At 40.0% G+C, this 25,188-nt stretch overlaps 1 protein-coding gene across 1 annotated transcript in view; it reads left to right on the forward strand.

Moving 5' to 3' along the window:
* Nucleotides 1-25,188, forward strand: part of anapc4 (anaphase promoting complex subunit 4) — a 121,565-nt gene that overhangs the window by 60,369 nt on the left and 36,008 nt on the right. Inside the window, exon 17 of the mRNA XM_069925028.1 lies at nt 22,132-22,187. Within this exon, the coding sequence (XP_069781129.1) occupies nt 22,132-22,187 (56 nt within the window). The remainder of the gene's footprint in view (nt 1-22,131; nt 22,188-25,188) is intronic.

Below are 25,188 nucleotides of genomic sequence, written 5' to 3' on the forward strand. Positions count from 1 at the left end.
TTCAGTATATTCTTGACTTGTGTGACTGTGCACTATAATGGGGAGGTGGGAGATGTATTGGAATGTGTATGCTGGTGCAACTGACTTTTTCAGTGTTTGTTCTGAGTTGTATAAAGCTGTGATTTGATTCCTTTTTGCATCTGGCCTCCTGGCTTTACAAGCACTGTAATTGCCATAAAAGTGATTGCCTATATTTATATGCATGGGATTCCCAATCATAATTAAAGAATAAAGTTTAGGTTATGCTTTTTTTCTTTCTTTTATTTCATTCTATATGTTTTCATTTTTATCACAAGATCGCGAGATGCAAGAGCAGAAGGAGGTCCCTTGAGTCTGCTCTGCCATGCTAATCATGTGCTGATCCATCTTCCCACTCAGCACCACTTCCCACCTTTCTCTCCATAACCTATGTTGCTCTGACTAATCGAGCACCTGTCAATCTGCCTTTAATTCATCTGCTACGAGCCCAAAGGACTCCAAAACCCAGCAGCAATAGAAATTCATCAAGACAAATTATTACTTAAACAAAAGTTGCTTTTAATTTTCTTTAAACCTAAAAACAGGATCAAACTTTAACTTATGACTATTAACAACTTAACCTCCTTCTAATTCTAAGCACACATGTATGTAATATGTGTATTTTCAGAAAAGTTCTTTGTTTTAATAGTCCAATCATTCACTTCTTAATTCTCCAAGTTCACCAGTATCGGGCAATTCTTATACTGTGCACAGAATTTAACATTTATGAATTTTTACCAGGCTCTGGTAACCATTTACCTTTAAGCACCAATCAGGAAGGTTCTTGTTGGTTTCAGGGAGAGATTTGTTGCTCGTTGGACACACAAATTGATTTCTTCCAGCCACTTCAGTGTCTTGCAGAACAAACTTGCCCCATCACCACAGAGTTCCTCTGGTTTCCCTTATTTCAGGAGAAACACTCTAGCCAGCCATTTCCTCTTGTAAGGACTACAAGGGTTTTGAACAGGCTGAACTCAGAACTCATAACCCATCTTCAAAATGGTGTTTTCAACAAGCTTGCCATGTTCCATCCTCAAAAGCTACTGCAGAACTTTCTCACTAAGAGAAGAATCCTAAAAACCAGAACCCCTCATAAGGCTTCAAACTAAGTCCTTGAAAGATCTTTATCAACACTTGAAACTGGACTTTTCCATTTGTACCTGGTTTAGAAATTCTTTCCAAAGCAGATCCATTGTCTGTGCAAAGCCACTGGTGCCTGAATGTCTATCTTCAGGAAAGTTCTCGCATTTTAAATGAGATGTGAAGTGTAAGATCTGTTTGTGAAGTGACTTACACTAAACCACCCCCCCACAATCTATCTCTTTTAAAAATATATTCCTATATATGTATATAATATAAAATATAATATAACCTGTAATACATCAATGATCTTGCTTCCACAGCCACCTGTGGCAACAGGTTCCACAGACTCACAAACTTCTGACTAAAGAAATATAAATTGTCCCTGTTTTATCCTGAAATTGGTTACTCTTGTTTTAGACTCTACTATGGGAAACATCTTTTCCACATCTACTATGTCCAGGCCTTCTGCATTTAAAATGCCTCTAGGAGATTCCCCCTCATCTTTCTGTACTCCAACAAGTACAGTCCAAGAGCAAACAAGCATTCCTTATATGCTCACCCTTTCATTAGAACTATAGATCATTACAGTACAGAAACAGACCTCTTTGGCCCTTCTAGTCTGTGCCGAACAAGGTTGCAGTGTACATTCATCACAGGCTAACATACACACCAGGCTAACATACATTCTGCCCCAGGCTAACTTCAGACTGGCACTGGAGGGACTAAGCACTGTGATTAACAGCCATGAGACAGCATATCCTGATGCCTTCCTGATCATTGTAAAGGACTTCAATCAGGCCAACTTGAGGAAGTCTCTGACAAACTACCATCAACATGTCACATGCGAGGCTAGGGGAGCCAACATATTTGACCACTGCTACACCACCATGAACATCTACCGAGCCATACCACGACTTCATTTCGGCAAGTCTGATCACCTGGCTGTACTTCCACTCCCGGCGTACAAGCAGAGACTGAGGATCACAGCACCAGTAATGAAGATGATGAAAGAATGGTTGAGGGAGGCCAAGGAGCTTCTGCAGGACTGCTTTGAATCGGTGGACTGGAACATATTCAAGAACTCATCCATAGACTTGAATGGATATGCAATAGGTGTCACCAACTTCATCAAGACCTTCGTGGACGAGTTTGTGCCTACACGTACATACCGGGAGTTCCCCAACCAGAAACCCTGGATGAATCCGAGGATTCGTAACCTGCTGAGGGCAAGAACAAAGGTGTTTAATGCCAGAGATGTAGATCTCTATAAGAAAACCAAGTAGGACCTGCGGACGGCCATCTCTGAAGCAAAGTGGCAATCCGGAAGAAGCTAGAGACAGAGACAGATACATGCCAGCTATAGTAGGAAGTGCAGGCTATTACAGCCTACAAAATGAGGGTGCATACCATAAAGGGCTGTGATGCTTCATTACCTGATGAGCTAAACACCTTCTATACCCGCTTTGAGAAGAAGAACCAAACAGTGCCTACCAGAATCTCTGCAAAGGCTGGAGACCCTGTGATATCTGTCTCTGAGGAGAATGTCAGAACATCATTCAAGAGGGTGAACCCTCGCAAGGCATCAGGCCCTGATGGTGTACCTAGCAGGGTACTGAAAATCTGCACCAGAGTGTTCATGGACATTTTCAACCTCTCATTGCTGCAGTCAGAGGTTCCCATCTGCTTCAAAAGGGCATCAATTATCCTGGTGCCCAAGAAGAGTAGTGTGAGCTGCCACAATGACTATTGCCCAGTGGCACTAACTTCTACTTTGATTAAATGCTTTGAGAGGTTGGTCATGGCCAGAATTAACATGTACCTAAGCAAAGGTATGGACCCACTGCAATTCACCTATCGTCACAATTGTTCCACAGCAAATGCATAATTGCTGGCTCTACACTTAGCTCTGGATCATGTCGTAAACAGCAATTCATACATGCAGCTGCTCTTCATCGACTACAGCTTAACCTTCAATATCATTATTCCCTCCATGTAGGTCAAGAAGCTACAAACTCTAGGCTTCTGTACCCCCTCTGCAACTGAATCCATGACTTTCTCATCAAAAGACCACAGTCAGTACAAATTGGAAACAGCATCTCCTCACTGATGTGTGCTTAGCCCACTGGTCTACTCATTATACAACCATGACTGTGTGGCCAGGCACAATTCCAATGCTATCTACAAGTTTGTGATGACACCACAGTTGTCGGCAGAATCACAAATGGCAATGAGGGAGATAGATCAGCTCTTTGAGTGGTGTCACACCAACAACTTTACGCTCAACATCATCAAATCCAGGGAGATGATTGTGGACCAGGAGGAAATCAGGGGAACACGACCCAGTCCTCATCAAGGGCTCAATAGTGGAGAGGTTCAACAACTTCAAATTCTTGGGTGTCAACATCTCTGAGGATCTGACTTGGAGTCACAATGTTGATGCAATTATGAAGAAAGCTCGCCAGTGGCTATACTTTGTGAGGTACTTGAGGAGATTTGGTATGTCACCAAAGACTCTCGAGAACTTCTACAGGTGTACTGTAGAGAGCATTCTGTCTGGTTGTGTCACTGTCTGGTATGGAGGTGCCAAATCTCAGGACAACAAAAAACTCCAGATGGTTGTTAACGTGGCCTGCGACATCACAGGCACCAGACTTCATTCCATTGATTGACATCTACATGAGGTGGTGTCTTTAAAAAAGCAGCCTCTAGGGGGCGTGCTGCATGATGACATGGGGTTAAACTATAAACCCATACTCTCCTTGACAAAGTTCGGGAAAAAAAGTTGTAAAATTTAACAAAAATAGAAGTGTTTAGAAGTATACAGTACGTTAAAATTCCACCAAAGAAGGATAAAGCAGTTACAGTAAAACAAGAAGCTGAACAAGAAAAAGAGCAAGATAAAGAAGAAAGGCCTACCTTGAAGAGGGATCCAGGTTCGGAAGATACTGCCCAGGGAGACCAGCATGGAGCTGGGGAGACCTTGGACATAGCTGTACAAGGTCTCCCCTGACAATGGCCACGCACATCGAGTGAAGATGTGACTCTGCACATGCACAAAGCACAAAAAAAGGAAGCAGTTTAAAAAAAGATTTTAGAGGCTTCCAGCTCCAGTGGATCAGAAGAAGAGCAAGGAGAGAAGGAATTAAGTTTTGAGCATGGTCTTATAGTTCAGAAAAAGGAAAAAGCTAAGGAATTTTCTATTTCTACAGTTGAAATGAAATAATATTTGGACACTTCTCAATGGTCTATGGTGGTATTAATGGAAGGAGTTAAAAAGAATGGAGAGAAAATTGAAAGAATGATGCAGTAGTTGGATAAAAGATTTGAAGTAGAAGATGAAAAAAATCAAAGGAACAGATGCAAAAGGAACAGATGCAAAAGGAACAGATGCAAAAGGAACAGATGCAAAAGGAACAGATGCAAAAGGAACAGATGCAAAAGGAACAGATGCAAAAGGAACAGATGCAAAAGGAACAGATGCAAAAGGAACAGATGCAAAAGGAACAGATGCAAAAGGAACAGATGCAAAAGGAACAGATGCAAAAGGAACAGATGCAAAAGGAACAGATGCAAAAGGAACAGATGCAAAAGGAACAGATGCAAAAGGAACAGATGCAAAAGGAACAGATGCAAAAGGAACAGATGCAAAAGGAACAGATGCAAAAGGAACAGATGCAAAAGGAACAGATGCAAAAGGAACAGATGCAAAAGGAACAGATGCAAAAGGAACAGATGCAAAAGGAACAGATGCAAAAGGAACAGATGCAAAAGGAACAGATGCAAAAGGAACAGATGCAAAAGGAACAGATGCAAAAGGAACAGATGCAAAAGGAACAGATGCAAAAGGAACAGATGCAAAAGGAACAGATGCAAAAGGAACAGATGCAAAAGGAACAGATGCAAAAGGAACAGATGCAAAAGGAACAGATGCAAAAGGAACAGATGCAAAAGGAACAGATGCAAAAGGAACAGATGCAAAAGGAACAGATGCAAAAGGAACAGATGCAAAAGGAACAGATGCAAAAGGAACAGATGCAAAAGGAACAGATGCAAAAGGAACAGATGCAAAAGGAACAGATGCAAAAGGAACAGATGCAAAAGGAACAGATGCAAAAGGAACAGATGCAAAAGGAACAGATGCAAAAGGAACAGATGCAAAAGGAACAGATGCAAAAGGAACAGATGCAAAAGGAACAGATGCAAAAGGAACAGATGCAAAAGGAACAGATGCAAAAGGAACAGATGCAAAAGGAACAGATGCAAAAGGAACAGATGCAAAAGGAACAGATGCAAAAGGAACAGATGCAAAAGGAACAGATGCAAAAGGAACAGATGCAAAAGGAACAGATGCAAAAGGAACAGATGCAAAAGGAACAGATGCAAAAGGAACAGATGCAAAAGGAACAGATGCAAAAGGAACAGATGCAAAAGGAACAGATGCAAAAGGAACAGATGCAAAAGGAACAGATGCAAAAGGAACAGATGCAAAAGGAACAGATGCAAAAGGAACAGATGCAAAAGGAACAGATGCAAAAGGAACAGATGCAAAAGGAACAGATGCAAAAGGAACAGATGCAAAAGGAACAGATGCAAAAGGAACAGATGCAAAAGGAACAGATGCAAAAGGAACAGATGCAAAAGGAACAGATGCAAAAGGAACAGATGCAAAAGGAACAGATGCAAAAGGAACAGATGCAAAAGGAACAGATGCAAAAGGAACAGATGCAAAAGGAACAGATGCAAAAGGAACAGATGCAAAAGGAACAGATGCAAAAGGAACAGATGCAAAAGGAACAGATGCAAAAGGAACAGATGCAAAAGGAACAGATGCAAAAGGAACAGATGCAAAAGGAACAGATGCAAAAGGAACAGATGCAAAAGGAACAGATGCAAAAGGAACAGATGCAAAAGGAACAGATGCAAAAGGAACAGATGCAAAAGGAACAGATGCAAAAGGAACAGATGCAAAAGGAACAGATGCAAAAGGAACAGATGCAAAAGGAACAGATGCAAAAGGAACAGATGCAAAAGGAACAGATGCAAAAGGAACAGATGCAAAAGGAACAGATGCAAAAGGAACAGATGCAAAAGGAACAGATGCAAAAGGAACAGATGCAAAAGGAACAGATGCAAAAGGAACAGATGCAAAAGGAACAAGCTGAAGCAGTTGCAACAAAAGATCAGTTAATGCTGAAAATAGACATTTTAGAAAATTTTAGTAAAAGAAATAACATCAAGATTGTTGGTCTAAAAGAAGGTGACTAAGGTCAAGACATGAAAAAGTTCCTACAACATTGGACATCAGACTCTTTAGGGGCAGTCGAATTTCAAGGAGACCTGGAGATTGAGAGAACACATCGAGCATCGAGACCAAAGCCACAGCCTGATCAAAGGTCTCATCCGATATTGGTTAAATTTCTTCGTTATGAAGTATGGGAGAAGATCTTGAAACTGGTGGCAAAGCAGGTGAAAGAAAGACAATCACCTTTGATTTATAATGGGAATAAGATTTTTTTTAAATCCTGGTATAAGTTTTGATTTGTTAAAAAGGAGGAAATAATTTAATCCAGCTAAAAATGTGCTATGGAAGAAAGGTGATGCCTTTGTCTTGAGGTATCCAACTGTTTTGAAAGTTATTGTCCCAGAGGGGAGAAACAGATTCTTTACAGAACCAAATGAGGCAAAGGTGTATGCCAATTCTTTGTCTGGAAAAGAACAACAGGTGGTAGTTGACATGTGAATATATTGTTTGATTCAAGGAGTTTAACTATAACTGGTAAAAATTCAAGAGAGTTTAAATGGGGAGGAAAATTTTACTTATAACTGATCTCTCTATATATATATATATATATATATATATATATATGTTTAAAAAATCTATAATAAAAAGAAAATGAACAATATTAAGCAACATGAGATGTTTAGTATTTGAGTGAATTAGTCGGGAATGTGGAGCTAACTGCTGCGGAATCATGTGCACCTATACGGTTGTGATCACATCCCAGATGGATCAGGGTTTTAGAGATGTAAAAACATCATGTGTCTCGGGGGGTGGGTGGGGGGTGTCCTATCTTTAATTTTTTTGTCTTTTTTTTCTTTATGTTAATATTGTGGGAATGAGAGGAGTAGGAATGGGATGATGGTTGGACAAGAGATTTAATTATGGTACTTAATGGCAGGAAAATTAAATGTTATTAGTATTAATATAAACAATACAGAACCTGGTAAAACAAAAGAAATTGTTAAATTATATGAAAAAAGCTAAAGTAGATATACCTTTTTTGCAAGAGATTAATTTGACTGAGATAGAACATGAGAAGTTGAGAAGAAATTGGGTTGGATGGGTAGCTATTTAAAGGCATAAATCATTACCAAAGTACTGGATATGACTATAGATAAAGAGGGGAGATGTGTAATGATTAATTGTCAAATTTATTCAGATTATTCGACATTAATGAATATATAGGCACCAAACTTGGATGATGGGAAATTGATGTAAGATATATTTATGCAATTATCAGGTGCAAAGGAGAAAATAATTGTAGGTGGAGATTTCAATTTTACTTTTGACTCGAAGTTAGATAGATCAGGTGGAGATGTTACAAAAAATAAATTAGTTAAGATTGCAACAGATTTTATGAAAGAGTTGAGACTTGTTGATAGTTGGAGAAAAATTCATGTAAATGACAGGGATTATTCTTTTTATTTTTTTAAACATAAAACATACTCACGTATTGATATGTTTTTAATCTCTGCATAATTACAAGCGAGAGTTTATAAGATTGAATATCAAGCTAGGGTGTTATCTGATCATTCACCTCTAATGTCAATTGCATTGGAGGAAGGGCAGAATATAAGTTTTAGTTGGAGACAATACAATACTATTAAAGAGAAAGGAATTTTGTGATTTTTATAGGACAACAGATAAATTTTTTTCTAGAAACTAATGAAAATTCAGTAATGAACAAATTTATATGGGACTCTATGAAGATGTATTTAAGAGGTCAAATAATACGTTTTACATTTTTTTTAAAAAAGAACATTTGAAAAAAGATCAGTTGGAGGATATTTTAGATCTAGAAAAGGAATTGCATGTTCAAAATGATGCAGAGTAAAAAAGATTATTGGAACTTAAATAATTGAAACTTAATACAACACAATCTTATAAAGAAGAAAAATATATAACGAGAACTCACCAGAAATATTATGAATTAGGTGATAGAGCCCAAAAGGTTTTAGCATGGTAATTAAAAGCTGAGCAAGTATCAAGAAAAATAATAGCAATAAAAAGGGAAACTAGTCAAGTTACTTATAAATGCAAGAAATAAATTATCATTTTAAGAATTTCTATAAAAAATTATACCAATCTGAATCTTTAAAGGACGAAAAAAGTAGAGGAGTATTTAACACGTTACATTACCCAAGTTAAACATAGATGAAAAATTGGAACTATTGAACTCTTTTATAGATGTAGAAGTCTATGAGACACTGATGTCTTTACCAAATAATGAGGCTCCAGGAGGCGACTGTTTCCCTCCGGAGTTTTATAAAGAATTTAAAGAATTATTAGTCCCTGTTCTAATGGGACTATTGGACCAAATGAAAGAGTCCTACGATTTACCAGAATCTTTCAATAACTTTAATGACAGTTACCCCGAAAAAAGGAAAAGATCCTTTGCAGCCATCCTCTTATAGACCAATATCATTATTAAATACAGATTATAAAATTGTATCCAAATTATTATATAACAGATTAACTAAGTATTTACCTAAATTAATAAATATGGACCAGACTGGTTTCATTAAACATAGAAGAGCTGCAGATAATATAGTTAAATTTATGTTTATTACATGTAGCTCAGAAAGAAAAGATACCTGTGGTAGTGGTGGCATTGGATGTGGAAAAAGCATTTGATAGGTTAGAAAGGGTCTTTTTATTTAAAGTGTTTCGTCTTTTTGACATTCCAAATGCTTTTATCAATTAGATAAGGGCTTTGTGTAATCAACCAAAAGGTAAAGTGGTTACTAATAGGCAAATATTGTTGTTCGGGTTCAGGATAAGAACCAGACCAAAGTCTAGATACAAAGCACACATTTATTTTGGGGATGCAAACGGGACAATAGGGTCAATATGCTAGGCAAGCCTATACACACATACACAATATACAAGGGGTAAATGTACGCTTCGAATAATGAGGGAGAAACACACAGAAGACTGGGTGAAATTACATGAATACACACATTCAGCAGTCAAGATCAAGGTAATACTATGTGCCCCTTTGACTGCTATGGACCTGGCTCTTGCTATCTAACCTCTAGACTCACCCCAGCCCAGTATGAAAGGTGCTACTTGTGTGCCACGAGGAGTCCAAAAGAGGCAGAACAAAGGGCCACATGGCCCTTTATAGTTCTGCAGGCAGTTTTGGGGGGCCAATTACTCGGCAGACTGGGCCCCTTTGGATGCTGTGGCCAATGGCTCAAAACCAAGTGCAGGGGTCAGCCAAGGTGATTCACCTGGGCCAATTGGGTGAAGGTCAGGGCTGAGTCTGGGCAGGCTGCCTGGACTGCAGCACCTGGTGATTTAGGTGGGCCAATCGCAAGGGCTTGGGGTGAGTCTTTGACCTTGATTGGCAGGTAGTGTGGTGTCCTCTGAACAGGAGTGCAGCAGCGTCACCAAGTGGTGGACACTGCCTCTCCATTACAAATATCTAAATCTTCTTTATTAGAAAAATCCTTTAGACAAGGATACCCATTATCACCATCTTTATTTGCTTTGGCTATAGAACCTTTGGCAGAGATAATAAGAGATATGAGATTAAAGGTTTTGAGATAGGTGAAAAAGAACATAAAATTAGTTTATTTGCTGATGATGTTATACTATACGTAATGAACCAAAAGTATCACTGGAAAAAATAAATGCAAGATTATGTAGAATATGGCCGGGTATCAGGTTATAAAATAAATATAGAAAAGAGTGAAGTAATACCTATGAATGATAGGGACTATACACAGTGTAAGTGTATGATCACATTTAAGTGGCAAAAAAAAACTCACTTAAATACTTGGGAATAATAATTAGCAGGAATTTAGATAGTTTATTCAAATTGAATTATTTACCATTAAAAAAAGATTGAGGATTTTAAAAGATTGTATTGTATTTTTTGGATGAATGATTAATCATTTGTATTTGATGCATATTGAAAATAAGTTTTTTTTAAAAAGCAGCATCAATCCTCAAAGACCCCACCATCTAAGTCATGTCCTCTTCACTCTGCTCCCATTGGGGAAAAGGTACAGGAGCCTAAATACGAGCACTTAGTGACACAACAGCTTCTTCCCCACTGCCATCAGATTCCTGAATAATCAAATATCCAAAGACACTGCCTTACTTTTTGTGTACTATTATTTTAATTATGGTTTATAATATGAATATTTGCACTAATGATGCTGCCTCAAAACAGAATTTCATGACAATAGATTCTGATGTTGAACCCTTTTTTTTGCCTCGTCCCACTGATTTGCACCCAGTCCTTAGCCCTCCATACCTCTCGAATCCATGAACCTGTCCAAATGCCTCTTAAATGTCAAATTTGAACCCGCATTCACCACTTCAGATGGAAGCTCATCCCACACCCCTACTTCTGTGTGAAGAAGTTCCCCCTAAATTTTTTCCCTTTCACTTTGTTGCATACACAACAGCAGCAGTAAAGATTAGCCCTGACGGTGTAATATTTTTAATCATTAATTATTATATAATGCTGACTCTGATTTAACTAACTTACTAAACTTAACTAAATTTATATACAATTATCCAACTTAAACTATGTGTGAATATATTGGTGTGTGTGTGGAATACCCCAAGCCACAAGGTTCATTTCTGGGAAGACAGATCCAAGTTCAAAGTTAAAAGTTGAGATTGATGTGAAATGCAGGCTTTAGATGAATAGCGAGACACGCAGGCTTTAAATGGTTGAGGGACGCAGGCCTTAGATGAATGGTGAGAAACGCAGGCTTAAAATGGTTGAGGAATGCAGGCCTTAGATGGAGTTAGCAGTTCCTGAAATAGGTGAAAGAGACCGGGGGTGATAGAGGTGGATTAACTCATGAAAACCCTTGTTTCAGGTGCTTCAGAGAAATGACCTTTTTAGATGAGTGCCTTCTTTAGCAGTTAGAACTCTTTTTATGGGTCAGTTGAAGTGGAGTGCGGTATTTCTTCTCCAAATAGAGAACCCAGTCGAAGTGGTTTCTTATCCCTTGGTAAGCAAAATGAGGAAATCGGACAATTCTGTCTATAACCACAACGGAGGTCAAAGACCTGTTGGCTCATGTGCTGCCATCTTAAAAATGGCTTTCAGTCTGTGCATTCAGTCTTGATCTGTTGATCACATGGTCTCTGCATCTGGGTTTTTGAGACACTGCCTTGCTTCTTTTCAAATGTATCCATTTTAAGAACACCTGTCTTCAAATCTATCTGCTAGTTTAACTTCAAATCCTGCAGGCAGTTGTTCTCTTAAAGGGACAGTCCCAGACAAATAAAATAAACTGGAAAATAGGGGGAATGTCACAACTCTTAACCCATTTCCTCTGGTTTGTATCTCCCCTACCGTCAGTGGAAAAAGCCCATCCACATTTACTCTGTCTATCTTCCTGATAATTTTAAATACCTCTATCAAATCTCCCCTCATTCTTTAAGCTCCAGGGAATAAACCTATCCTCGTAATTCAGTTCCTGAAGTCTGGGCAACATCCTAGTAAATATTCTCTGCACTCTTTCTATCTTATTGATATCTTTCCTGTAGTTAGGTGACCAAAACTGCACACAATATTCTAAATTTGGCTTCACTAATGTCTTACACAACTTAACATAACATCCTAATTCCTGTTCTCAATACTTTGATTTATGAAGGCCAACATGTGACACCACTTTTAGGGAATTATGTATCTGTATTCCCAGATCCCTCTGTTCTACCATACTCCTCAGTGCCCTACCATTTATGTGTACATCCTTTCTTGGTTTGTCCTTACAAAATGAAACACCTCACACTGTCTGCATTAAATTTCATCTGCCATTTATCAGCCAATTTTTCCAGCTGGTCCAGATTCCTCTGCAAGCTTTGAAAACCTTTGCTATCCATATCTCTAATCTTAGTGTCATCTACAAACAGTACTCTCAAAATTTCACCTTTGAAGGTCCTCCACTTACCTCGCACTTCTTTGCCCAAAAACAACATCCCGTTCTAGATCCCTTCTCATTTCTTCAAAATTGTCTTTTCTCCAATTTAGAATTTCAGTCTGAGGCCCAAACTTGTCCTTCTCCATAATTAACTTTAAACTAACGGCATTATGCTCACTGCACCAGAGATGTTCCCCTATACATACAGGGTAGTCCTCAACGTCTGATTACATGAGTTATGTCCACCTGCACATATGACTGAAATTTTATTTAAAAAAACACTGTACATATACTGAGGTTTTTCATTAAAGGTTAATTTGTTGATTTTTTTTAAATTGCTTTAGTACCTTGTTAAGATATGCAAATCCGATTTAAGACCAATCCGAGTTATGATCAATCCTTCAGTCCCAATTTCGCTCGTAAGTTGAGGACTACCTGTTCTTCTGACACCAGTCCTGTCTCATTCACTGATAGGAGATCCAGTGTGGTACTCCTTTCAGTTGGTATCTCTATATATTGATTTAGAAAACTTTCCTGAACCCATTTGACAAAATCCACACCATCCAGCCCTTTTCCAGTCAATATGTGGAAAGTTAAAATCTCCTACTCTATGTTTCCTGCAGCTGTCTGCTAGCTCTCTACAGGTTTGCTCCTCCAATTCTCTTTGACCATTGGCAGTCTGTAACATAACAAACCCTATGAGAGTGATCATACCTTTCCCGTTCCTCAGCTCCACTCATATAGACTTGGTAGATGAGCCCTCTGTTCTGCCGTGCCTGAGCAAAGCTGTGATTATTTCCCTTAAAAGAAATTCCACTCAGCTCTCTTTCATCTGTGCACCTACCCATCCCCCTCCCCATCCTATCGCATCTAAAGCAACAGAAGCCCAGAACATTGAGCTGCCAGTCCTGAAACCAAATTTCACTAATGGCAATTGCTACACTCCCCAGCAGCAACTGAGAGACACATAAATGAATGGGCTAAGTTTAACACAAAATTTATTAACAAAACTAACAATAATAGAAATAACCCAATAAACTTAACACCCAAACACCTGCCTTAACAGCAACTCGATATGTGGAAAAAGCCCAGACCATTAAAGTCCAAGCTGAAATTCCCCAAAATATCACCAAAATTCTCAAAACAAACCCCCGTGTGAGTCGTATCAAGTCTGTCAGTCAAAAAGGAACAGCTCATGGACCTGGTCACCAGGCTTAGGATTATTTGTTTCCTTACACTGTTCTTTTAGTTTGAGGCTGTATCCAGATGACTGTGGTCCCCCTGTCAGGGGAACATGAGATTGGCTTGAGTTTCGAATGTGGCAACAACCACCATCTGAGAAATTTTACAATGACCTCCTGATCACCACATGAGGTTCATTTCTCCAAAGCTTGAGTGGTCCCGTGATTCCTGTCACACAAAATCCTCCTCTTGAAAGGGGACAGAAGAGGCACTGGTCAGTCCCACACACATTCTGGGTATCAGAGTTCCCCAAACTGCTGTCAGGACAACAGTGCTGACACCTGTGTACAAAGTAGTTCAGTCTTCCTTCCTCCACAGAAACTACTGAGTAAGAACACTGACATACAGCTCCAGATGGCAGTGCTAGCACCTGTGAACAAAACAACTCAGCATGTAGCTTGCTGAAACTGCCGGGTGAGCACACGCAGTCAGACTGACTGTCTAACTGCCTGCAATCCAATCCACTGACTAACCTCTTCAAAACCAGTGTGCTGGGCTTATTAAACTGGCCAGCACATGCCTCCAGCTCTCCCCATTGGTGGAGAGAGGTTAATAGCTGCAGGCTCACTCTCCTGCAAGCTCACGGACTTCCAGCACATGGTTCCTGTGCTTTGAAAGTGTCATATTTCCCTAGTGGTAGCCCAGTGCTATGACAGCACCTAGCAGCTGTCAAATCCTCTGCAGTAGGTTCAGTCTTGTCCTCAGTCAAAAGTAAAAATGTCCAAGGTCCATAACACCACAATACCATAATTCCACATGCCAATCCATGCTCTAAGCTCATCTGCCTTTCCTACAATACTCCTTGCATTGAAATAGACTCACCTGAGAACACTTCCACCACATTCAACCTGTTAACTTCTAATGGTGTATGTAATTTTAAGATCATCATTTCCCATCTCCACTCCTCTATCTGCTCTGGTTCCCCTCCCCACCGGAGCAGCACTTGCAAACCTTCCCGCAAGGATATTAGTCTCCTTCCAGTTCAGATGCACACTATCCTGTCAGAACAGATCCTACCTTCCCTGGAAGAGACCCCAATGATTCAAAAACCCAAAGCCCTCCCTCCTACACTGTCTTTAGGCATGTGTTAACCTGCATTATTCTCCTATTTCTAACCTCCCTGAGATCATTACCCTGAATGTCCTGACCTTCAACCTAGTGTCTAACTCACTGAACTCTCCTCACAGGTCCTCTTCACCTTTCCTACCGCATCATTGGTCCCTATATGGACCATGATATTTGGTTGCTCACCCTCCCTCCTGAGAAGGCCATGAATGGGCATGTGAATTTTCCATGTTTTGGAGATTTTCATGTTTTTAAATTCCATTTTCTGCATTTTTGATTGATTTCCATGTTCAGGAGCTTGGATTGGGACCCATCGGTCTTCTCACTGCTACTTCCAAGCAGAAGAGCAGCAGACCTCAGGCTCCCGGTGACAGCAGCAGGAACCTCAGGCTCCCAGCGGCAGCAGCAGACCTCGGGCTCCTGGCAGGAGCAGCGGACAGGCTCCCAGCGGGAACCTTGGGCTCCCGACAGCAGCAGTGGGAGCCTTGGGCTCCCAGCAGCAGCAGCAGCCATTTACTTGTTCTTGCCAAAGCCTGTTGAGCCAAAGCTTTACCACTCTGACTCAGCCCACTCCGACGATGACTGCTCCCTTCCATTGTCTTCAACTATTTGACTCAATTGCCCAATCAACTGCCATTCTTGGTATAATTCTAGTAAATCTCTGAACTCTCCAATGCCAACCACATCTTTTCTCAAATAAGGCGACCTAAAACTGTAAACAGTACTCCCAAGTGAGGTCTCATTTGTGCTTTTTAGAGTCTCAACATTGCATCCCTGCTTTTATATGCTATTCTTCTTGAAATTAATGCCAACATTGCATTCGCCTTCTTCACCACCTACTCCACCTGTAGGTCAACCTTTCAGGTATCCTGCACAAGGACTCCCAAGTCTATTTACACCTCTGAATTTGAATTTTCTTCCCCAAAGTGCATGACCATACATTTTCCAACATTGTATTTCATCTGCCACCTCTTTGCCCAAGACTCCGTAGCCTTTCAGTATCCTCAGCCTCATTGCTCTACCACCTATTTTGGTATCATATGCAAATTTAGCCACAAAGCCATCTATTCCATAATCTAAATCATTTACATACAATGTAAAAAGAAGCAGCCTCAACACTGACGCCTGTGGAACACCACTGGTAACTGGAAGCCAACCAGAATAGGATCCTTATATTCCTACCGATCAGACAATGCTCAATCCATGCGAGTATCCTTCCTGTAATTCCATGGGCTCTCATCTTGTTTAGCAGTCTTGTGTATGGCACATTGTCGAAGGCCTTTTGAAAGTCTAAATACACAACATCCACTGCTTTTCCCCTGTTTTTCCTCCTTGTGATCTCTTCAAAAAACTGCAATAGGTTTGTCAGGCATGAGTTTCCTTTCAGGAAACCATGTGGACTTCAGCCTATCTTTTCACATTGCTCCAGATATTCTGTAACCTCCTCCCTGACAATTGACTCTGACAACTTCCCAACCACTGAAGTCAGGCTATTGGTCTATAATTTTCTCTCTGCTGCCTGCTTCCTTATGAAACAGAATAAACCAGAACCATACCAGACTCCATTAATTCCTGGAAGATCATTTTCCACTGCCTTCACATTCTTGGCAGCCATTTCCTTCAGAAGCCGATTGTGCATTCCATCTGGTCTGGGAGACCTATCTACCTTAGACCATTTAGCTTCCCAAGTACCTTCCTTCTTGTGATCTTGACTGCACTCACTTGTCTTACCAGAGACCTATGAGAGTCCAGTATGCTACTAATGTCTTTCACAGTGAAGACCTATCCAAAATATTCATTCAGTTCCTCTGCCATCTCCTTGAGTCCCATTACAATTTCTCCAGTGGCATTTTCTATCAGTCCTATATCCAGAATGATCACTCTTTTATTCTTTATTATTTAAAAAAAATTTTAGTTTGATATTATTTGCTGACCTCCTTTCATAGTTCATCTTTTCCTTTCTAATCACTGTCTTAATTGTGTTCTCTTATTTTTTTGAACGGTGGGAGGAAACCGGATCCTCTGGGGAAAACCCATGCAGACACAGGGAGAACGTACAAACTCCTTACAAACAGTATGGGATTTGAACCCAGGTCCCGCTAACCATGCCACTTTTTTTTCACAAAGCTTCCCAGTGCTCTATCTTCCCATTAATTTTTTGCTTCCTTGTATGCCCTTTCTTCCTCTCTTGCTTTTACTTTGGCTTTAACTTGTCAGCCACAACTCTGTCATTTTTCCATTCACAAATTTCTTTCTTTTTGGTGTGTTCCTGTCCTGCTCTTTCCTCATTTCTCGCAGAAACTCCAACCTTTGCTGATCTGCTCTCTTCCCCATTAGTGTGCTTTTCCAGTCGACTTTGACCAGATCCTCTCTCATGCGACTGTAATTTCCTTTTCTCCCTGAAATACCAACACATCGGACTTTAGCCTGTACTTCTCAAATTTCAGTGAACTCAATCAAATTTACCTTAAGATCTCTAATTACCTCTGGTTCATTGCATAGTCCCCAATCCAAAACAGTTGGTTCCCTAGTGGGTTCATCAACAAGTCAATCTAAAAAGCCATCCCGTAGGCATTCCACAAACTCTCTCTCTCTCTCTGACCCGACTTCCCCAATCTACTTTCATGTTAAAATCCCCCATGATTATCGTAATGCTGTCCTTTTGATGTGCCTTTTCTAATTCCAGTTGTGTTTTGCAGCCCACATCCCAGCTGCAATTTGCAGGCCTGTATATAACTGCCATTAGTATTCTTTTACCTTTACCATTCTGTAATTCAACCCAAAAGGATTCTACCTCTTCTTATCCTATATCCCTTCTAGGCCCCCTCTGCTTACCTGCGTATTCTTCTGGTAGACTATGTATCCTTAGACGATCAGCTCCCAATGACTCCCATCCTTTTGTCACAACATCGTACACCTGTCATCCTTGCTGCACACAACCTGATTCCCATCCCCCTACCAAATTTGTTTAAACCCTCCCTAACAGCTGTATTAAACATGCCCACAGAATATTGTTCCTGCTTGGGTTCAGATGTAATGCATACTTTTTTTTATAGCTCGTACCTTCCCCAAAAGAGATCCTAATGATCCAAGAGATTCTATGTCATTGGTACCAACATGTACCAAGACTTCTGGCCATTTGCTTTCTCCCCTCAGAATGTTCTGTGCCTGATTGAAGACATCATGCACCCTGGAATCAGAGAGGCAACACACCATCCGGATGTCTTTATCAGCCTCATGGAATCTCTTGTCTATTCTCCTCACAACAGAATCTCCTATCACTCTCTCCACTTTTTTTATCATTGTTATTACTTTTAAATTGTTTTCAGATATTTCTGAATATCGGATACATTTTTTAAAAATTAAAATGTTTGCACTGCCAAAGAACTCCGGCAGTCTAGTTCTGGCAGTGGGGAAAGTGTAGAGTGCAAGAGGGGTGTTGTACTGAGGTATGGTCATCACTCAAGTCCCAGTCTGCTTTGTGGAAAGGCAGGAAATTGGAGGACGTCTGTACGATGGAACACATGGTTGATACAGAAGGTGCATGTGGCTGGTGGGATCATTCCTGGGGCCAAGTGTTGAGACGGATCTGTTTAGTTCATTGCTTTATCTGTGATAACAATTATTGATGATAAATGAAAAATGTTTGCCTTTTCAATGATAGCTACGCAAATTTGAAATCTGTAGTTCAGAATGTAATAAATAGCACACTGAGGGATTATGCTTCTGCGGAGAAATGTACTTAAATACTCTAATACTCTTATGTGTGTCGATCTTTAATAGCTCTGACCTATTAAAAATTGCCCCAATGTACCATTGTGAAATTCTGATATTTCGAGTGAATATGTTGATTCATTTTCTATCACGCCTAAAGGTAGTTCCTTATGATATAGATGGGTATATCTTTGAGGAGTTTAATGGACACATAAGATGCCTTTGAATAATTAACTGTACTCAGCAGGAAATGAGCATCTCTAGCTGTCGTGCAGACTTTTACAGAGGAACGAGAAATAATTAGAAAAATCTATTTTAGCATAGCACCCTTTACTGAGTGAATAAGCCAAGCAACTATGCATCTGCTTAACCAGTCAGAAAAATACTTATGAGGCATATAGAGTCTGAACCAGTCAATCAAAAGAGGTAAGTCAACTCTTAAGTTATGTACAAATAAAATAAAACAAATGTAAGAAAGATGGGATTAACAGAATCATAAAGTAAAAGGAAAAAAAATGTTTATAATTTCTCTAAGTATCTAATAATCATTCTGAAGAATGAAATTCAATTTTTGTAGAAGTAACTTTTCATTAGTAGTCTGCTTGATAGTAATAAACACGTTGATCATTTCACATAAACTGACAAGAATGCTGTTGTGATCAGTTGATATCTGACAAGTCCTTTAAAGTCCTCTACAACCTGTAGAGGGTGCTGTGCCAAAATGGATTTTTTTTGGCTACTGCTTCAAGTTTTCATGGTAAAAGCTCTGCAACAAACAATGTGAGACATTCATTTGCTGCTGACAACCAAATTTGCACAGGTATTTAAAGATATTTTTCCTGTAAGTTAAATATCTCAAGAGGATATCCATGTATATCATAAGGACTGCTATCTTTGGTTATCATAAAGAAGGCATCAACATCTTCACTCTAAATAATCAGAATTTTTCAGTGGTGCGTTCATGCCACTCCATGTTTTAATGCACTCTTAAAGAAGACATTGGAGTCATAAATATTCTAGTTGATCAAAGCAACTTAGAAAACATTCATCTGAATATGCAATCTGATTTAATACTGATAGCATCACAGTTATAAATATCTTCGAGTATCAGAGACATTGAAAATTGTTCAGAAAAGATTGAAAGTCTTTTGACGCAACCCTAATATTTATCCCTTGCATCACCTGTCGAAGGTTGACAGGGACATGGCTTAAACACTATTTCACTTGAGGTCTTGATAATCTAGGGGCGTCATTGGAGATCCAGTGGGTCAAACCAATTGGCCCTTTACATCCAGCAAAGGTAAGGATGAGGTGGTTAGGGATCTGGGTTGGCATTTCTGCATCATTTTTTCTGTATCAACACAATCTAATCCATTGAATTTTCAAAGAAAAACATTAACGGAATGCCTGTTTCATTTTTCCATCGAGTTATGGAAAACAGAAAATGAACATCTGGGCTGAGATGGAGATAGAAAACTTTAAGCTTTGAGGTATAAATATCACCTCAAAATTTGTGCTGGTCCAACCACATTGACACCATGGCCAGAAAGGAGCAGCCACAGAACCATAAAACACTACAGCACAGAAACAGGCCCTACAACCTTTGAAGGCTTCCTTGCTGTCCACTATACCCCCAAATTTGCAGAACCAATAAACTATGTTATCTTTTAGATTGTTGATATAGATGATAAGAAACATTGGACCAAACACTGATCCATGAGGCACACCACTCGTCACAGACCTTCAGTCAGAGAAGCAATCTACAACCACTCTTTGTCTTCTCCCAAAAGCCAGTGTCTAATAATGTTTACTACCTCATCCTGAATTCCAAGTGACAGAACCTTCTCAACCAAGCTACGATATGGGACCTTGTCAAAAGCCTTATAATAAGCCTTACAATATCTATCGCCTTTCCTTCATGAACTTTATTGGTAACCTCAAAATTCTCTATAAGATTGGTTAGAAATGACCAGCATGCACAAAGCAATGTTGAGTATCCCTAATCATTCCCTGTCTATCCAAGTACTTTTTTATCTGGTCTGTTATGATGCCTTACAACTTATCCACTACTGATGTCAGGCTCACTGGCCTATAATTTCCAGGATTGTTCTTAGTGCCTTTCTTAAATAACAGAATATCATTTGCTTTTGTCCAAATCTCTGACACCTCTGACAGGGCCCCAGCAATTTCTGGACAAGCCTCACCCAATGTCTAGAAGTAGTTAAATGAAGGATTTATCCACTTAACAGTTAGTGCCTCCTTCTATTATCTGTATAGGGTTCATGAGCTTGATGTTGTTTTACTTCTCTTCTATAGACTGTCTATCTCCCAAATAAACACGTGCAAATATCCCATTTTGCATCACCCCCATCACTTTTGACCTTTCTGATCTTCAAGAGGACTGATTTTGTCCCCTGCTATCCTTTTGCTGTAGAAACCTTAGGATTTTCCTTCACTTTGTCTGCTAGAGCAACCTCCTGCCTTTTTTTTTTTAGCCCTTCTGATTTCCTCTTCCTTGCTTTACTGATACTTAAATACCTTATTTATTCCTTACTGTTTGCTTCCTTCTCTAATTCCTAAGAAACCTAAGGAAATTTAGCAATTCCCCATTATCTCTTACCAATTTGTATAAATGCACCATAGAAAGTATGTTTAGATGTATCAGGAACTGCTTTGCCCAAGTCTACAAGAAATTACATAGAGTTGTCATTGCAACACAGTCTATCAAGCCAACTAACCTCCCATCTATAAACTCTATACTTCCCGCTGCCTCAGAAAAGCAGACAACGTATTAAAAGACCTATCACACCTCGGTTCCGCTGGCTTTTTCCTGCTCCCTTTGGATTGAAGATATGGAAGTTTGAAAACACTCGCCAGTAGATTGAAGGACAGTTTCTTCTCTGCTGTTATCAGTCTATTGAATGGTCCTCTCACTAAATTCAAATGAACTTTTTTATCTGTTACATTATACTCTGTAGTTTTGATTATTTTGCACTACCTGTTCTTGAGGATAAGTTGACTTGCCTGGATAGCATGCAAAACACAGTTTTTAAAGGGTGTTTTCAGGCTAGGAGAAGGCAACTCTGACTTCAAATCCCCAGGCTCAGCTCGCCCAGCTGTCAGTACCTGGAAAGGGCCCCAACTATGGGCAAATAGCACACGTCAGTCTGGCAGCAAGGGCTGGGAGCTGTGACAGAGCGCTGAAAACAGTTTCCCAAGCGGTCTGCAGCAGCAAACTAGGTGGGCGAAGGATCTGTAAGGACAACGGCCAGCGAGCATGGTTTTGAAATGGACTATTGTGGGGCAATTCCGCGTCACACTGGTTGTCAGTTGCGTGGGACCCAGAGGGAGGTGTTTGTCCTGGGAAAGCACTCGCCTCCAAGTCCTTTCCCCAGCACACAGTGCCTAAAGCGGAAAAGCTACAAGGCACCATGTTCATTTTCGCTTGCGAAGAAATGGACCATGGATGGATGCATTTCAGATAATAGCATTAACTAGGAGACTCCATCCACTAAATTAATTCTCAATGAAACCAGAGTGAATGCTTCATAATGTTTCACTGAGCTGGCCCTTGCTCCATTACAAACAGATATAAACAATTGATAAAATAATTTGAGATTTTACCTGAATGTACTTATTGTTTAATAATTACATGCAAATGTCCATCTACCCACTAAAATACCATCTGATATTTAATAGTGGTTTTGAAAAATGTTAAATCTCTGTGCCTTCATTACAACTGCTCATGCTGAGTTGTGTTACACCAGTGAAAGCATTAATTTTGACTTGAATACAGTTTTTAAGAAGAAATTGATACTATGCCATGTTCTATTTCAGGGTTATAGACAGTAGTATGAAAAGCTTCAAGGCATTTTTCCGATGGCTGTATGCAGGTGAAGATAAACTCATTCTATTTAACGAAATAGTGTAATTTTGTTTTATTTCTGGAAGGTAGTCTTGGGACCAATTAACAAGATGGAATGAAATGTGATTATTAGAAAAACCTATTTAACCATTATTAATAAAATGTTGGAACAAGTCAAGCATAGAATTTGTGTTATGAGGATTATTTCAAGAGATCTATACAGATAAAGACCTGTTTAATTCTGAATGTAAAGATACAAATTTTCAGAGTTAGTTATAGTCTTACATTTAAGACTGATTTTGTGCAATTCCATTGTCTGTTTAAACATTCACAGTGCAATACTATAAACATGAAATAAAGCAAAGGCCTGGAAATATTTCAGAATGTAATTTTCCATCTATGGAGAGAGACCCAGTTTGGTCTTAGGTGATGACTTTTTTCAGAACTTTCCAATAGCTGTTTATTGGCTTGAAGCATGAGCTGAGTGAAACACAAAAGTCTGCATATGCTGTGATTTTTAGTAAAAACACACTGAAATGCTGGAGGAACTCAGACTTTTCAATGTCCATAAAAAGCAAAGATATATTGCTGATGTTTCGGGCCTGAGCCCATCTTCAAATAATAAACAGAATGAGCCAAAAGCAGGAAATCTCAGAAAGTCTCAGAATTCAGACAATACTGGCTGGGGGAGGAATCCAGACCAAAGGTATTAACTGAATATGATAAAGGTGAGATAAGAATTTTATCATTTTATCATTGCAAAGGAAAAAGGGAGAGAGAGAGAGCTAGAGGAAGAAGTGAGGGTGCGGCGGTTTAACGAAAGCCGGAGAAGTCGATATTAATGTCATCCAGTTGGAGGGTGCGCAGTTGGAAGATGAGATGTTGTTTCTCAAATTTGTGGGTAGTCTCAGTCTGGTAGAGCATGAAACCATGGGCAGACATGTCAGCAAGGGAATGGGATGGAGAATTGAAATGGGTGACTACTGGGAGATCCATGCTATTTCAGAGGACAGAGCTGAGATGCTCAATAAAATGATCTCCCAGTCTGCATTCCAGTCTCTCTGATGTAGAGGAGACCACAACGGGAGCACCGAATATAGTAGAATGACCCCTAAAGATTCACAAGTGAAATGTTATTTCCCTTGGAAGGACTGTTGAGGCATGAGCCCTTTATATCTTCATAACCTGTTTGTTTTTTCTAAGTTCTTCCAGTATTTTAAATATCCATTCAGCTATCATTAATCTGGAAAAAAGGATTTGAATTATCATTAATCAAATAAAAGGATATTATCTGCATGCCATTAGAAACATGAATCATGTAGAATAATAGGCAAATATTTGCCACAGTTGGGGAAGTGGTTTGAAGTACCAATAATTGATGTGCATATTATTTACCAGGAATAAAGGAAGACAATAGTAATATACCTGTAAGTCAGAGGTCTCAGGGAATAGAATTAAGTACAGTCAGGATTACTAGATAGATGGTGCTTAGTAAGATGAATGGACTAAAGATAGATAAGTCTCCCGGACCTTATGAAGTGCACACATGGGTTCTGAAGGAGGTGGCTTTGGAGATTGTGGAGGCATTGGAATTGATTTTCCAGAAATCAATAGACTCTGGCTTGGTTCAGGAGGAGTGGAAGGTCTGCTGTTTAAGAAAGGACGGTGGCAGAAAAAAGGAAATTATAGGTCTATTAGTATGACATCAGTAGTTTGAGAGTTATTGGAATCTATCCTCAAGGATGAGGTTATGAAGTACCTCAAGGTGCATGACGTGATAGGTCCAAGCCAGCATGGTTTCATGAAGGAAGAATCCTGCCCGACCAATCTATTGGAATTTTTTGAGTAAATCTCAAGTAGAGTGGACAAGGTAGAGGCTGTGGGTGTGGTGTATTTGGATTTTCAAAAGGCCTTCGATAAGGTACTGCATAAGAGGCATCTTAATAAGATGAGAGCCCATGAAATTACAGGAAAGATATTGGATTGGGTGGAACATTGGCTGATAGGCAGAAAGCAAAGGGTGGGAATAAAGGGATCCTGTTCAGGTTGTTTGCCATTTACTAATGGTGTTCTGCAGACGTCGATGTTGGGGCCGCTTCTTTTTACAATGTATATTGATGATTTAGATTATGGACTGGATGGTTTTGTGGCTAAGTTTGCAGGTAACACCAAGATAGGTGGTGGAGTCCCCACCATGACTACCAGCCCCCCCACGTCTCCGTCGGGCACATAATACTCAAAACGGTCAACCAGTTTACCTATCTCGGCTGCACTATTTCATCGGATGCAAGGATCGAAAACGAGATAGACAACAGACTCGCCAAGGCAAATAGCGCCTTTGGAAGACTACACAAAAGAGTCTCGAAAAACAACCAACTGAAAAACCTCACAAAGATTAACGTATATAGAGCCGTTGTCATACCCACACTCCTGTTCGGCTCCGAATCATGGGTCCTCTACCGGCATCACCTACGGCTCCTAGAATGCTTCCACCAGCGTTGTCTCCGCTCTATCTTCAACATGCATTGGAGCGACTTCATCCCTAACATCGAAGTACTCGTGATGGCAGAGGCCGACAGCATCGAATCCACGCTGCTGAAGATCCAACTGCGCTGGGTAGGTCACGTCTCCAGAATGGAGGACCATCGCCTTCCCAAGATCGTGTTATATGGCGAGCTCTCCACTGGCCACCGTGACAGAGGTGCACCAAAGAAGAGGTACAAGGACTGCCTAAAGAAATCTCTTGGTGCCTGCCACATTGACCACCACCAGTGGGCTGATATCGCCTCAAACCGTGCATCTTGGCGCCTCACAGTTCAGCGGGCAGCAACCTTCTTTGAAGAAGACTGCAGAGCCCACCTCACTGACGAAAGACAAAGGAGGGAAAAACCCAACACCCAACCCCAACCAACAAATTTTCCCCTGCAACCGTGTCTGCCTGTCCCGCATCGGACTTGTCAGCCACAAACGAGCCTGCAGCTGACGTGGACATTTACCCCTCCATAAATCTTCGTCTGCGAAGCCAAGTC

This window comes from Narcine bancroftii, chromosome 3, assembly GCF_036971445.1.
Source record: "Narcine bancroftii isolate sNarBan1 chromosome 3, sNarBan1.hap1, whole genome shotgun sequence".
Taxonomy (NCBI): Eukaryota; Metazoa; Chordata; class Chondrichthyes; order Torpediniformes; family Narcinidae; genus Narcine; species Narcine bancroftii.